The sequence below is a fragment of the Gossypium hirsutum genome, chromosome A13 (genome assembly GCF_007990345.1).
Source record: "Gossypium hirsutum isolate 1008001.06 chromosome A13, Gossypium_hirsutum_v2.1, whole genome shotgun sequence".
Taxonomy (NCBI): Eukaryota; Viridiplantae; Streptophyta; class Magnoliopsida; order Malvales; family Malvaceae; genus Gossypium; species Gossypium hirsutum.
Window position 1 is genome coordinate 104,223,746 of NC_053436.1, and position 14,683 is coordinate 104,238,428.

The 14,683-nt window shown below is 32.7% G+C and overlaps 3 protein-coding genes across 5 annotated transcripts; 1 reads left to right on the forward strand and 2 right to left on the reverse strand.

Annotated features, from left to right (window-relative positions):
* Positions 1 to 1,830: 1,830 nt before the first annotated feature.
* On the forward strand, positions 1,831 to 3,773 carry LOC107893260 (adenylyl-sulfate kinase 3). Of its 2 annotated transcripts, XR_005907832.1 has the most exons (7): positions 1,831 to 2,307; positions 2,395 to 2,544; positions 2,805 to 2,923; positions 3,007 to 3,091; positions 3,242 to 3,288; positions 3,382 to 3,547; positions 3,723 to 3,773. XR_005907832.1 is itself a non-coding variant. In XM_016818198.2 (6 exons), exons 1-6 carry the CDS (start codon positions 2,139 to 2,141, stop codon positions 3,481 to 3,483), a joined length of 672 nt encoding a protein of 223 aa, XP_016673687.1. In that variant the 5' UTR covers positions 1,831 to 2,138; the 3' UTR covers positions 3,484 to 3,773. The 2 variants fall into 2 exon arrangements, 1 of the variants encoding a protein (XP_016673687.1); XM_016818198.2 differs by having other exon boundaries at positions 3,382 to 3,773.
* A 933-nt stretch (positions 3,774 to 4,706) lies between these two features.
* LOC107893259 (probable protein S-acyltransferase 17) lies at positions 4,707 to 8,446 on the reverse strand. 2 transcript variants are annotated; one of them, XM_016818196.2, is made up of 10 exons: positions 7,945 to 8,446; positions 7,755 to 7,848; positions 6,945 to 7,039; positions 6,685 to 6,852; positions 6,530 to 6,602; positions 6,346 to 6,398; positions 5,765 to 5,856; positions 5,629 to 5,681; positions 5,358 to 5,483; positions 4,707 to 5,263 (listed from the first exon to the last, which is right to left on the reverse strand). In XM_016818196.2, the coding sequence occupies exons 1-10, from the start codon at positions 8,091 to 8,093 to the stop codon at positions 4,985 to 4,987; spliced, it is 1,182 nt and encodes a 393-aa protein (XP_016673685.2). In that variant the 5' UTR covers positions 8,094 to 8,446; the 3' UTR covers positions 4,707 to 4,984. The 2 variants fall into 2 exon arrangements, with proteins under 2 accessions (XP_016673685.2, XP_016673686.2); XM_016818197.2 differs by lacking the exon at positions 5,358 to 5,483.
* A 3,335-nt stretch (positions 8,447 to 11,781) lies between these two features.
* LOC107893261 (histone H2AX) lies at positions 11,782 to 12,723 on the reverse strand. The gene is made up of 2 exons (XM_016818199.2): positions 12,335 to 12,723; positions 11,782 to 12,150 (listed from the first exon to the last, which is right to left on the reverse strand). The coding sequence occupies exons 1-2, from the start codon at positions 12,533 to 12,535 to the stop codon at positions 11,929 to 11,931; spliced, it is 423 nt and encodes a 140-aa protein (XP_016673688.1). The 5' UTR covers positions 12,536 to 12,723; the 3' UTR covers positions 11,782 to 11,928.
* Between the last annotated feature and the right edge of the window lie 1,960 nt (positions 12,724 to 14,683).

A 14,683-nucleotide genomic window follows, 5' to 3' on the forward strand; every position in this document is an offset into this window, starting at 1 on the left:
GGACAATCCATATTAAAGTTAGAAAGAGATGGAATTTGTACAAATAAGGGACCACAGTTTGGAATCCAAGGGTCAAGCCAACATTAGATACTATTTCCATCTCTAACAGACCATAAAAGTTTTTCGCGAATGAGGGGTCATACCTTAGAAATGGATCTCCATAAAAAAGGAGCATCTAGAAACCCCGTACTTCAACCGAAAGACCCAAACCCAAAGGGCATCACCGTTTGAAACCAACCTTCATTGTAAAAGAGGTGTTGTGATCTTTCAAATACCTTAGGCCAAGACCTCCATGAGTTTTCAGTTGACACACCGAATCTCAACTTGCCAAGGCCATATTTGCACTGGCACTAAAAGTTCCCCAAACGAATTTCCGTACAATGCGCTCAATCTCTTCACAAAGGCTTTTGAGAACCATCATCGTCTGCATAAAATAGCTTGGAATTGAAAGTAAAACCAATTGAGCTAAGGTCACCCCTCTTGCTAAAGAGAACTATCTTGCATCCCAGCTAGACAATTTACTACGCACCTTATCAACCATGAAGCGTAATGTATTATTGGTAACCTTCTCATGGAAAAAGGGACATACATAGATACGTTCCCAAGTTACTCACCTCCTAAAAACCAAAAAATCTACTAATACTCCTCCCTGTACTGCCATCAACTCTTCTAGAGAAAAAATTTTCATCTTCCTCATATTAATCTTGTGTTCTGAGTAACCACAGAACTCATCGAGAATGTTTTTTATTACTCGAGCTTGATGTTCCTTAGCCTGGCCAAAAAGAATCAAGTCATCTGCAAAAAATAGATGTGATACTGGTGGACCATTACAAGCCAGTCGAATAGGGGACCAGTTACCAGCATCAATAGCAACACGAATTCTATGGCCCAACCACTCCATGCACAAGATAAACAAATAGAGAGATAAAAGACATCCCTAGTGAACTCCTCTAATTGGCCGAAATTTAAGAGTTGGAATCTAATTCCACAAAATCTGTATAGTAGAGCTAGAAATTGCAAACATAATAGCATTACAAATAAAATTAGGAATACCTGCAGCTTGAAGCAACGCATCGATGAAATCCCATCGTATCCGATTATAAGCTTTCTCTAGATCAATTCTTATGGCCATCCATCTCTTGTTCCTCTGCATGCTTCTCATAGAGTGTATAACCTATTGTGAGATGATGATGTTATCCGTGATGTTCCGTCTTGCTACAAAACCAGTCTGTTCGGAAACTATAATTCTCGAAAAGACCACCTTAAACGATTTGCAATGACCCTCATAAGCAGTTTGTAAAGGACAGAACATAAGCTAATAGGTCGAAAGTGAGCGAAGCCCTCCAAAATTTGAATTTTAGGGAAAAGCACGATAAGCGAGTCATTTAATTCCGAATCAAATAGTGTACTTTTTTTATTTCACAAATAGTTTTAAAAAACTCCACTAATACTGTACCAAATATTTTCCCATACATTATTTATCTCTAAAATTTTAATTTTTTTATCATTTTAACCAAAACCACTACATGATTTTTTTTTCTGTTTATATAAATTTTATCTAGTTAAAAATAATAAAGAAACGTTGGCTTAACTGACAAAATTAAAGATTTAAGAAGCTCAAGTCTTAAATTGTTTCTATATAAATTTATATAAAAGTATAAAAAATAACAATAGTGCAGTGTATTAATGGATGAAAATATACCAGAAAAAAGAAAAAAACTGTTTCCTTTTCTTTTTTCCTATGTGTATGCCGCCTTCAGCTCCGCTCCTACCATCTCCTCTTCCATCCACATAAGAAGCACACAGTTTCTCTCTCATTTGTTTCATTCAACTTCATTTAAACATAAAACTTTCAACAGCCTTGTTGCTCTCTCTCTCAGGTTCCTGCCATTACTTTTCTCTCTTTCTTTCATGTTATGGGTAGTTTCCCCAGAATATATATATGCGACATAATGTGTGTTTTTGGTTTACATGTACATTCATGTGGACGATGATGTAATGTTTTCTGAGTCTTCTGCAAAATTTTGATTTGTCCAGCCTCCAAAGTCTTTGGAACATTTAAGGGTTGAAATGGTTATTTAATATTGTGTAATATGTAGATTATCTGGTTGTTAACAATTCTAGGTCTACTAGTTTGTATGCATATTTATATAGAGACACAGAAGACAAGCAAAGAACTTAAGATGTCGACGGTCGGAAATTCAACCAATATATTTTGGCAAGAATCGCCTGTAGGGAAGCTTGAAAGGCAGAAACTCCTTCACCAAAAGAGTTGTGTTGTATGGATCACAGGTCTCAGTGGATCAGGTTTATATATCAAAGGACTTTCCCTATATGTTCCAACTTGCTCTTTTCTTGGCTTTGAATTTGAAATTTGCTTCACATCATGTTCAGGTAAAAGCACACTTGCATGTTCATTAAGTAGGGAACTCTTTACAAGGGGAAATCTATCTTACGTACTCGACGGAGACAACCTTCGACACGGATTAAACCAGGATCTCGGTTTCAAGGCCGAAGATCGAACAGAAAATATACGCAGAGTTGGTACGTATGCTCTAAGTTTCCTAGTGTTGATGGTTTTGTTTGGCGTCCAAGAAATGTAATACATGTATGTATAGCTACAAATCTTGGCTCAAGTTTGGTTAGATGTATGCAACTTTCACTAAAGTAACCACGGACATAATGGCTTAGAGGAACTCGGACATCGGTTCGGTAGAGCCGGAGGTGTGATTAAGGCATGGTTCTTCTTTGACGCATCTTGTTTGATTCGGGTCTCTAACGTTTTCTGCAATATTAATATTTAGGTGAAGTTGCAAAGCTGTTTGCAGATGCTGGTTTAATCTGCATAGCCAGTCTAATATCTCCCTATAGGAAAGACCGAGATTCATGCCGTGCTATGTTACCGGATGCCAACTTTATAGAGGCAAAACCCTTTTCTTTCGTTTGATTTGTTTTATCTTTTTATTTACTTGAATGAAAATGCTTTTTCCTTGTACATATTTGCAGGTTTTCATGAACATGCCTCTAACATTGTGTGAAGAAAGAGACCCCAAAGGCCTTTACAAGCTCGCACGTGCCGGAAAGATTAAAGGTTTGATCGATTGCCTTCGGACATTCGTTGACCGCAAAATTGCCTCCTTATTCCCTTTCTCCCCTCCCACCAACAACAACATACATACATACATGAGCAATGGCCTCAGCTTTAAGGACTCTAACAAGGGAATTGTGTTGTTTATTATAGGTTTTACAGGCATAGATGATCCTTACGAACCGCCATTGAACTGTGAGGTATGTAAGCTACTAATTATGACATTGAGATTATAGTTAGCCTATCTTTCTGCAAACAGTGGGAAATGGATAATCATTTTTGCTTATTTCCAGATCGAAATAAAGCAGAAAGCCGGAGTTTGTCCGACACCAGGAGCTATGGTAGGGGAAGTAGTTACGTACTTGGAGGAGAAAGGATATCTGCAACATCAGTAATGAACTGTCGAAGGCGGTCATTTTTACAACATTACATCTAGGATTCCATTTGCCCCTAACTAGGGTTAGTTGCTTCTAATTATATCATCTAAATGAAGATTGTTTTGTGTTCTAGAGATAGGGACTATGTTACTTGAACTCGATGGTTTCGGGGGTCAGTTTGCTTGCTGCAACTCCATTTGCCCGAAAGCATTGTTTGTTGGTACTAATTACATCATCTACTAGTTGTTATTTTGCAGTTGCCAGGGATTAGCAACCATTGTTTTAATGGAAATTCCAGATTCAAGACATCCAACTTCTTGTATTCTGGATATAAGTTAATGAACACCATCCGTGACTTGATTCCAAGTCTATTAGGTTTTTATTTTTTATGAAATGGTTACTCAAAAAAACGATAAACCAAAGGTTAAATTTTGCTATTAGTCCTTATATTTTGCGAAAGCTGTAGATTTAATCTATATACTTTAATTTGGTATTTTTAGTCCTTGTACTTTTAAATTTTAAAATTCCAGTCTTCACCAATTGTTAAATTCATCAAATTCTACTATTTTCGAAATCTGATATGACAAACATATAATCATATGTATAATATCATGTTAGCTTGTTATTTTTACACATTACTCACTGAAAATTTAGTTAATGGATTAATAATCGACATTTGCATCATGACTAAAATTTCAGAAATCGTAAAGTATAGAAATCTAGAATGATCCAATTAGAGAATATTGATTAAATCTACAATTGTATGCATAATATAAGCCTAGTGATTGAATTTAACTGCTATTGTTTAGGTCAAAACTAAAATTCAAAAATTCAAAAAGTAAATAAACTAAAATTGATCAAAATAAAATATGAGGATTAAAACCAGAACTTCCACAAAGTACAAGGACTAATAAGCAAAATTTAACCTATAAAATGAACCGGGAAAGGAACATTGTCTTGATTAACAAATTCAATGTATAACTTATAAATCCGGAATTCTGTTTTTCATTTGCATTTTATAAAAACCTACAAATAGAAAAATAAACTATTTTAAATAAAAGAAATTCTAACTTTTTTCTTTGTCAATACGACAATCTTAAAATCAAGTTTGAACATTTGAAGAATCTTAATTTTTTTTCAATAATTTTCCATTTAATCATACATTTATGCTATTTAAAAGCATTGCACACAAGAATGATTTTTTTTTATCTTTTACTATTTTGCTCATTTAAAGGACCAAATAGCAACACAGAGAGTGTACTCTCTTTAATTTCTTTCGTCTCCAATGTTGTTCATCTTACAAAAATAACAACGTATGGATTCCCATTTTCAAGGACAATAACATTAAGCCATCAAGAAGCTGTATAAATGGACTATCCTCCAAATCCTAACCTCCAGATTTCGATGCCATTATCCCATCTTGAACTTCTGGCTCACAACATGATCTGACTGACGGAGGTTAAGAACGGATAACAGCAGAAGTTGAGTGAATGAATATGTAATATCAGTCGACAAAGCTTTAGCCGGATTTCGATTTAGTATGCAAAAATGATGCTCTTGTTGAAACTGGGAAAACGACCTCGTAGAGATTGTGAAAGAACCCTTTATCATACACATTCTTCTTTACAATGGCTTCAGTATCCTGTAGAAGGGACCGTCTGAAGAAGGATTTACATTTGCTCTCTTGAGGCTTTCCTTCAGTAGTCATCCCGGCGATGTTCGCTTTCAGTGCCGCTGTACTCGCTCGTGCTTCAATCAGTTTCTTCTGCCAGCTTATGTAGTCTTGCCACTTGAAGGTCTGTAATTTCAGAAACATTAGAAGAGATGAGTATTTCCGGGTTTATGTCAGAGTAAGGTAAAAAACTACCAAACAAGGTCTAAACAGATCTGACCTCATTTGTTGTCGTGTTCGTGAGACAAAGATTAGCGTGATATGCGAAGAAACCCGCTAACAAGAGAGAAACTACACCCATGAACACCATAAGAAGTATCTGGGTGTTATGTGCATCTAATAGCCACTGCGAAAACCAAATTATTACTTAAATTCAAAAGAAGCTAAACTGCGCAGAGAATTATCTACACCATAATAAACAGGAAATCAAACATCGAGCAATAACCCTAAGCAAAAATTCAGATACCGGTGCATGTATATATGACACTCACCTGTACGACATACGGAGCTAAACTGCGAAGAGAATTATCCACACCATAATAAACTGGAAAAACAAAGAAAACGACATCGAATGATTACTCTATAGATTTTTAAGAAACTAGAAAATATTAGTCCAAATCTATTTACCTGTTAAAACATGCACAATTTGCAATTCTTTCAATCGTCCAGCAAGAACCAATCCAATAGCAATTGTCCCATAAATGCAAAGAAGGAAATGCCTGAAGAAATGCTAAATATGAATTTCGAACACTAAAATGGAAAAGCAGCTTTTTCGGGAACACATATTACCAAGACAGGTCTAGCACAGATGAGTACTGAACACAAGGATAAGCCGTGTTCTCCAACAAGTACACAAATGAAAAAAGTGCTTTATATTAAAGGATAGAAAGCAGGCACTTCTCGATTACTAGATTGAGATCATCAGTCCAACCAAAATTAATCAGAACCTTCATACTTATAACTAGCTTATATTAACGAAATTGGATGTTCAAAAGCTCCAGTCATAGTTATTGACAGAAATGGCAGCTAGTGTTGGATGATTGCCACCTAGTTATGTTACTTGGACTCGTGTTTAACTGTGTATGTGTTTGACACAGATATGTTCAACAATTCAAGCAAAATGAAGAGTCAAAGTGAACATCACTGCTCTAAGTAAATTGAATGAAAAATAAAGATCACTAGCTGCGGATAAATAGTGCAGAACTCACCATAAAAGAAAAGCCAAGAAGTATCGGGTATTTCTCTCCCCAATACAGTTATTCTGCAATATATAAGAGCATATTAAGTAGATATTGAATGAGATTCAGATTTTTTAAACATTATGTACATAAAACAACTTGCAATACAAAGTAAAATAACAAAGAAAAGAATAGATTGCGATGTCAGTCAAACCATCCATCCACAGTGATGATCAAAGCGAGCAACACATCGATTGCATAAGCTGCAGTGCTTCGATCTAGCAAGTCTGGAACAATAGCAAAATCTCATCACACTTTATGTTAACAAAAAGGCTATCAATAAATACAAAACCAAAGCAATGACCCTACTTTGGAATTTTACAAGTGGGACATTCTTTCTCGGTATAGATGATATTGTCATAAGGATAAGCAGATAGATATCGTGAAACATTATCAGCCTTCACAGTCCCCGGATCAGAAAAGCTAGTTACTAGAAAGAGCAGAATGCCGACAGCAATAGCCAAAAAACTTGCGTACCTAAAAGAAGATACAAAATACAAGGAAAAGAGGGAGGACAATCATTTTGAAGAAATCAGGTTACAGCAGAGAACTCGCTTCTTAGCACATACCTATGAGCTTCACTCAGATAGTACCCAGGAATATAGCTAAAAGACGTCTTCACTATAATGTAATAAGTCGTTCCAATTATTGCCAAGTATATAAGCTGTCATAAGAAGAAAGTCATAAAACGGTTTACCACAATACGAAAGAAAAATCACCCCTTTACTAGTACAAAACAACCCTTTATAAGATCATCTTTTCAATATGGGTACTTTTCAAGCTAGGGTAGAATACTGGAGCATCTAAACCGTGAATTCTTATCATTTGCATCTGAGATCCATTTCTTTATATGGTATGGTGAAGGTTTCCTTATTTGATGCATGTATGTTGGCAGTGAGTTTTGACATTAAAATGGAGTTTAGAGGGCCGTGACAGAACCGAACCTCTATTCGGTTTATCCTCATTCATCATATATAATGTGCATATAACTAAAGCTGTGAATCAGATGATAAAGATCAAAAAGAAAACTCAGGCAATCATCTTATAATTCAATACAACATCTCAAGCTTCACACCGTTGTCACTCTCCCATAGAAGGGCTAAGGCCAAAGTTTCGAGTTCTCTCTCTCCCCCTAAGACTTCCTCATAATGATGGGTGCCAAATGAATCTTATAATTCAATACTTTAGCAACTGAAACTAAACATCATTACCCATGCTGTATTGCTTTCTAATGTTCCCAAAGAAAACAACTTTCATGTATCCTAATTCAGATTCTACAATAAAATACCCAAATTCATAGAAACTCACTCAGCTATGAAACAAGAAAAAAAAGCAGAAATCATTTTTCCCAGGGGCTTCAATTGGTATTAGAATTACACCTGTAAGATAGGATTAGGCCTATCCCAACAATAATACTCAACGGAAAGGATCAAATTTGTTCCTCTATCTCCAAAAACAGCCCCAATAAACCTCCTGAAACAAATTAAAACAAGAAAGAATCATATCCAAAGCAAGAAAAAAAAAGAAGAACCCATAAAAGAAAATGTGGTAAAAAGAAATGGAAGTTACAGGAAGTATTGATAAGCTCCGAAAGTGAGGAAACGATGGATAGAGCTGATGGGTGTTCCTTGGAAGATACGCCACTGCCCACAAAGGAAGGAAACAACTATTGTAAGAGTTATCAACCCATGGCATATCAATGCCCAATGCAAAGACATCTTTGTGAACAAGAATAAAGGGGCGAAGCTTTTTCTGGGTCTTTGAGACAGAGGGAAAAAAGGGGTATTTTGTGAGAGAAAATCTGGAAGATTTTCAGGAAGAGGTGGCTTGGTTTGACTTTTCGATGTTTTGTTTTACTTTTATGGCAGTTTCTTAGTTGGGGTTGGGTTTTTCGGATGTTTGTTCTAACTTCATGGTATTGAATTGTTTAGTGCACGAACTGAACTGAACTGAACTGAGAGATGATTTATCAGAAATCTTTTCCTATTTGATTATTGAATTGTTCATTGGATCTGGATCTTTCCTTCTGAATTTGGGAATGGGGTCATGGCCTGTATGAGTTGGGTACGATGTTAGAAAAGAAAGTCGATCTAATTATGTAAACTTAATTTTTTTAGGGTAAATTTCCAAGTTGGTCATCCAACTTTTAGGTACTTTCATTTTGGTTACTCAAAATGAAATTCTTACAATTTCATCACTTTAACTTTTAGGTCGTTTTGATTTTAGCCACATCATGTTCACACTCTTATTTTGGTAAAAAAAATTATTTTTTATAAATAAAACAGAAGATTACATAGAAGCATTCATAAATGAATTATCAGAGTGCTTTCTTCTTTCATAAAAATAATTATTTTTTAAAGTATTGATTGAGATAAAAAAAATTTAAGAATTAAAGAGAAAAAATGGTAGAAACTAAAATAATGCATTAAAATTTTGTCAAATTTTTCTTGTTTATCACATTGCCGAAATTTTTTATCTTTTGATAATGTTAACTGATTTGTCACTCTAATACTAAAATTAATTTAATTAAACTCCTTCTAAATTTTAATTTTAATTTTATGTTTTTATATTATTTTTAATGAAATCCAGTTGATAACTTTTATTTAAATTAGTCTATGAAACTTAAAAAAAAAATTATTATAGTATTGAATATAGATAATCATGGATCGGGCCAGGTCTCATGGAATTTTAAATCCGAATGCAGTCCAAAAAAATAAGTTTAAATTTTTATTCAAATCTAATTAAAAATAAAAGTATTTGTTTATTAAATTATACTTATCTTAATCAATGATAACCGGAGTGGGAATGGCAGTCCCACAGACCATAAGATGAGAGGTGCAGGTGCTTTTTATAATAACTGACACATTGCAAATATGATCCAAGTTGAAACAACATGTATCAGCAAATATTTCTAAGCCATTATTATGACTAAAATAAATTCTCTCTCTACTAACTTTTGACTTTCAACAAGTATTTTGAATGGTTTTGTAATGCATTGTTCAACCCCCCACCCCACCATTTTTATACTACTAATATGCAACTACATTTGTTTCTCATGTTTTATACTAAAGTTGCAATTCAACAAAGCGTTTACTAAACAGTTTAGTTTTTTTTCATTTATTAATTTAAATAAATTAACATGAACAATATTTTAAATCTCGTTTATTAAATGAATTGAATACACACAAAGCTTGTTCGATTTATTTATGTTTATAAACATACTTGCTTATGTTCATTTAAATAATTATAAAAATTATAAAATTAAGAATTATTAAAACTATTAAAAAGTTAAAAAATATATTTTTTTAATATTTTAAAAATTAACTAATTGCTAACGTGACATACAATGAACAACCATGTGCATGGCACATCAATAAAGGTAACAACGTTAACTTCTCCATTTATTTTGGAATAATTTGATAAACAATATAAATTTGAAGACTAAAAAAAGTAAAAATATTAAATGAAGGGTTAAAATGATTTTTTTTATAAAGTTAGAGAGCCAAAAAAATCAATATTATTTTTAATTTATCTAAAAGGTAAAATTTTGATCATACTGGTAAACATATTCGTAAAATTGTTTCCATTTTTATTCTAACCAATCACTTCCTTTTCTTTTTTTCCAATTTATTTACTTGTTGATTTCAGATGAAAATCCGATGAAAAAGTTGAGGAAAACATTCTTTCTTATTCCAATAAATTAAATTAAAATTTTAAAAATAATATTTACATTTAGCATAAGTAGTAGCTCCATTGGTTAAGATGATTTTATTTATCTTCGAATTTAAAATTCGATCCACAAGAAAATATCATAAACTAACTTAAAACACAAAAATAAGTGATTTATAATTTTAGGATTATATTGTATATTAGATTTAGTCTCTAGTTATGGTGATATTAATGAAAAAATCATTTCATTAAAATCGGTACATTATCACATGCTTCATTATTTATTTTTAATTATATTTTAACGAGACTATGAGAATACAAACACTCATACTATACGTAGGTATATAGAAAGAGCAATAAAATAAGTAGGGATATCTATTTATTAATGTAAATAAATCAGCATCAACAAAATTTTTAATTATTAAATGAATTTAACATGAATAAAGTTTATCCAATTCATTTATATTTATCAACATGCTCGTTTATGTTTATTTAAAGCTCATTTAAATAATTTTTTTTTAAATTTAAAAAATTTCTTCTCCCCCTTTCCTCAAAACTTTAAAATATTTTTTCCTACTCTCTCCCTTTCGTTCTCTTCATCGTCAAGACAAAATTTGAAAAAACAAAAAAATTTTCCCCCTTTCAGTTTTCTCATGATTTATGATTCCACTACAAGTATATATAGCCTGCTGGTGCCAATAACAAGAAAGACGATACCAAAAAAAAAATAATAAAAACATCGGTGCTAACAATGAAAAAGTTAGCACTGAAAAAGTAAAATTTAAACTTTTTTAACATCGATGTTGGCAACAAAAAGGCCGACACCAAAAATATATATATTTCTTAAAATTTAAACTAGTGCTAACAATCTGAACGCTAACATTTATTAAAATATAAAAATTTTTAATTATTAAAACCCGAAATACTAATGTTTTTAATAGGTATCTGGAAAAAATACATATCAATATAGACACCAAAAAAATAATTTTTTAGAGGATCGGATAATCATGTGGTAATGATTACGCGATAATGAAGGTTCACTGCCGGCACCAAGTGCAATGTAAAAAACAAATCATTTTCATACAAGATTTTACACTCTAAGTCATTTTCATAAATAATTAATTTATTTGGATAGTTCTACGGGAATTGAAAATCCAGAGTACTAAAATATGATCTGATGGTAACTTCGTCAAGATTTGCATCAACAATACAAAAATCACAAAGAAATAAACTGGAGTTTAGTGATTAAAAAAAAACACTCCTAAGAAAGCAGCGAACTGCAGGTTGCTTTCGATTGGGAACCCTGAGTTGCATTTTCCATACATAGAGTTGAAGAAACACAAGTCAATACCCAACCTCAAAACCACACTCATAATCATTTGAATGTGAGAAGCCAACTGTTGTAAGAGAGGAGCATTTGGCAGAGTTACTTTCTTATGCGTGCTACTCAGGGAGCCTGCTCACTCATCATCTACAAATTGGATAGTGGGAGCAGCTAAGATAAAGTTACTACTTCGGCGATTGGGTTACTCAGAAAGTCAACTACATTATAGCAAACAGATCAAACTGGCATTTGCATTAAAAATACTTATCATCTGCAAAATAAAATACTGATTCAATTTTTGTGCTTAATGCATGGGGAAAAAAACTTGGTTTCTCATGCATTAATCAATTCATGAGTCACAAAACCAGATTGAATTATCCAATCAATGACAAAGAAGCGGAAGATGAAGCAGCTTTTGCCCAAAATAGTTTGATATATAAGAGCTTTGTTCAAAAGATTACAAAACAAAATTCAAAGCTCGGTATCAAAATCCCCAAACCCTAAACAGCATATTCTACTATTTACCATTTTTCCATATTAAAATTAAAAAAGCTAAAGGCCTAAAACTCCTGAGAAGCAGATCCAATTTCACCCTTATCCTTCCCCATTTTCTTAGGAAGAAGAGTTTGATGAATATTTGGTAAAACACCTCCATTTGCAATAGTGACTGAACCCAAAAGCTTGCTCAACTCTTCATCGTTCCTTACTGCCAGTTGGATGTGTCTTGGAACAATTCGGGTCTTTTTGTTGTCTCTCGCTGCATTCCCAGCAAGTTCTAGAACCTGAATCAATCGCAATTCGAATGCAAATTTAGATTAGAACAAAAAAATAACTCAAATCATAACAACATACAATCGAATAAGATCGTTTTTCTGTAATTAGAAAACCTATCACCAAATCGATTTACGTTAACAGTACAACCAAAAGAACTGAAACCCAGAAACAGATATCCTTTTAAAAACCCACCTCAGCAGCAAGGTACTCAAGCACGGCAGAGAGATAGACGGGAGCTCCGGCACCAACACGCTCGGCATATTTTCCAGCTTTCAAGAACCTGGCGATCCTCCCGACAGGAAATTGAAGACCGGCCTTGTGCGACCTCGAAACCGACTTTGATGCCTTCGGTTTCCCTCTCCCTCCTTTCGTTGATCCACCCGTAGAGCTCATATTCAAAATTCCTAAACCCTAAATTCCGCTGTGAAGATAGGAAATGGAAAACGGGAAAAGAGCAAAAACTTGAATTCGATGGAAAGTTAAGTAAGGTGAGTTGCGGTATTTAATATACCGGTGGTTTGAGGGATCTGATTGGCGGAGTGAACACTCACGAAGCTTGCCAACGTGGCAAAAAATGTTTCGGGTTTCCCGCGAAAATCTGCTCTCTGTTTGGAATAGTATCGATTCTTTGTCTTTGTTCAAGATGAAAACGCTGTCGTATAAATGTGCCACAATTGATGTTACTTAAAAGGATCTCAAAGTTTTGCCCAAACCGACATCTTGTTTTTGGGCTGTAATCATTCACAAATCTTCATTCTTTTTGGGGCCAAAAAGAACCCAAACATATGACTGTTATGTCTCGTGTTTTTTTTTACTAATTTTTAATATCACATATATTACATATAATTTAACGTGTTTAAATTTTAAACTACTTTTAAATAATATAATTTTAATTATTATAATTCATTTTTATTTTTTATAATTTTAATAATTATAATTATTCTTAAATATATAATTATCATAATTTCTATTAAATCATAATTATTTTTAAAATATAATCATTATAAAATATATTTTATGTCAATCTTTTTAATTAATAATTTTAAATTAAATATTTAAATTATTTTTAAATGTAATTTTTGGAGTCGGTAATAATTTTTGAAATTTTATTGGGCGAAGAATTGACTTGAATGAAAGTAAAATTATAAGTTTTAATAGTTTAAGGACTAATTTGAATAAGAGAAGAATTTAAAAGGTTTTAAGTTATGATTAACCCAAGGGTTCGATAGCTATGATGGAGCTAGAGGAGTTCATGGGCTGGGTTGCTCGGCCAGGCCCGAAGGCCTACCCGAAATGTGGGAGGGTTTGGGTAAAAATATAGGCCTGAAAAATGAGCTTGAACAAAAAATAAGGCCTGTTTAAAAAATGGGCCGGGCCTCGAGTAAGGTATTTTTAGCCCGGGCCCGGCCCAAATTCACTAAATAACAAAAAAAATCTGCATTCTTTTTTATTTTTGAATGTTATTTTCTTGTTGTTTTCTCCCTATTTTGCTACCATTTTACTATTATGTTATTACTATTTTGTTGTTATTGTTTGGATATTGTATAAAACTTATTTTATTGTTGATTTTGTTATTATTTTAAAAGCATTTGTTAATTTTTTATTATTTTAGAGGCATGTGCTTGTTAAATGCATCTATCTTAGTGTTATTTAAGTCTACATATTTTTTAAAAATTATTTTCAATTTATTAGAAAATATTTATTTTGATGTTTTTAGTATTTTTAATGTATTATATATATTTAAAATTAATATAAAAAATTAATACAGGCGGGCCGGGCCGGGCCCTGGTTTTAGTATTTTTATTCAAGTCGAGTTTGGGTAAAATTTTAGACCCGTTTTTTGGACCCGAGCCCAATAAATGGGCATGATTTTTTAGTTGAGCCCGGCCAAAACCCGATCCATGAACACCTCTAGATGAAGCTATTCCCCTTTAGTCAATTGTCGTTCCCTTCTCTACTGCCGGGAATTGTCGTCCAAAGCCGCGAGATATTCCCCCATCAGTCAATTGTTTTAATTGTTGGAGAGATCGGATAATTCAACCCGATAATTAATGATCTAATCAGTTCGATCATCTATCTGACTTCATAAGTCATAATCATTTAAACATTCATACATGTTTATCTTTATATAAAAATATTTTATTTGTATATTCATTATATGAGAATTAATTTGTTTGCCCTAATTAATTACTGGCTCAAATGACTCGTATTTTTTTCACATCTTATACAATATATTTAAAATTGAAGAATTTACTAAAAAAATTTAATTTGTGGAAACTATATTCATTATAAATATATATGGGCAAATATTTTATCCACTATGAAGTTAAACACGTGTCTGTTTTAATTTTTTTTTAATTTTTTTTAATATATGAGCTAAAATTAAATTATCGGTTTTAATGCATTTCTTAGTAAAATCAATGCTTTGTGAAAATCTAAAATATCAGTTTAACTCTTGAATATAGAGAATAAATATTATCTTATTTTTAGTAGTATGTATAATATTTTAAAAATATCGATAATTTTGAAATGTATGCTAAA

Bases quoted from the DNA above. Each gene is read 5' to 3' on its own strand.
- LOC107893260 (XM_016818198.2), top strand. From the start codon at position 2,139: ATGCATATTTATATAGAGACACAGAAGACAAGCAAAGAACTTAAGATG. The intron at 2,308-2,394 runs GTTTATATATCA...CATCATGTTCAG, and splicing joins CACAGGTCTCAGTGGATCAG to GTAAAAGCACACTTGCATGT. The intron at 2,545-2,804 runs GTACGTATGCTC...ATTAATATTTAG, and splicing joins AGAAAATATACGCAGAGTTG to GTGAAGTTGCAAAGCTGTTT.
- LOC107893259 (XM_016818196.2), bottom strand. From the start codon at position 8,093: ATGTCTTTGCATTGGGCATTGATATGCCATGGGTTGATAACTCTTACA. The intron at 6,603-6,684 runs GTAGGGTCATTG...CTATTGTTCCAG, and splicing joins CCCACTTGTAAAATTCCAAA to ACTTGCTAGATCGAAGCACT. The intron at 5,484-5,628 runs GTGAGTGTCATA...TGGTTTTCGCAG, and splicing joins TAGCTCCGTATGTCGTACAG to TGGCTATTAGATGCACATAA.
- LOC107893261 (XM_016818199.2), bottom strand. From the start codon at position 12,535: ATGAGCTCTACGGGTGGATCAACGAAAGGAGGGAGAGGGAAACCGAAG. The intron at 12,151-12,334 runs GTGGGTTTTTAA...CGATTGATTCAG, and splicing joins TTGAGTACCTTGCTGCTGAG to GTTCTAGAACTTGCTGGGAA.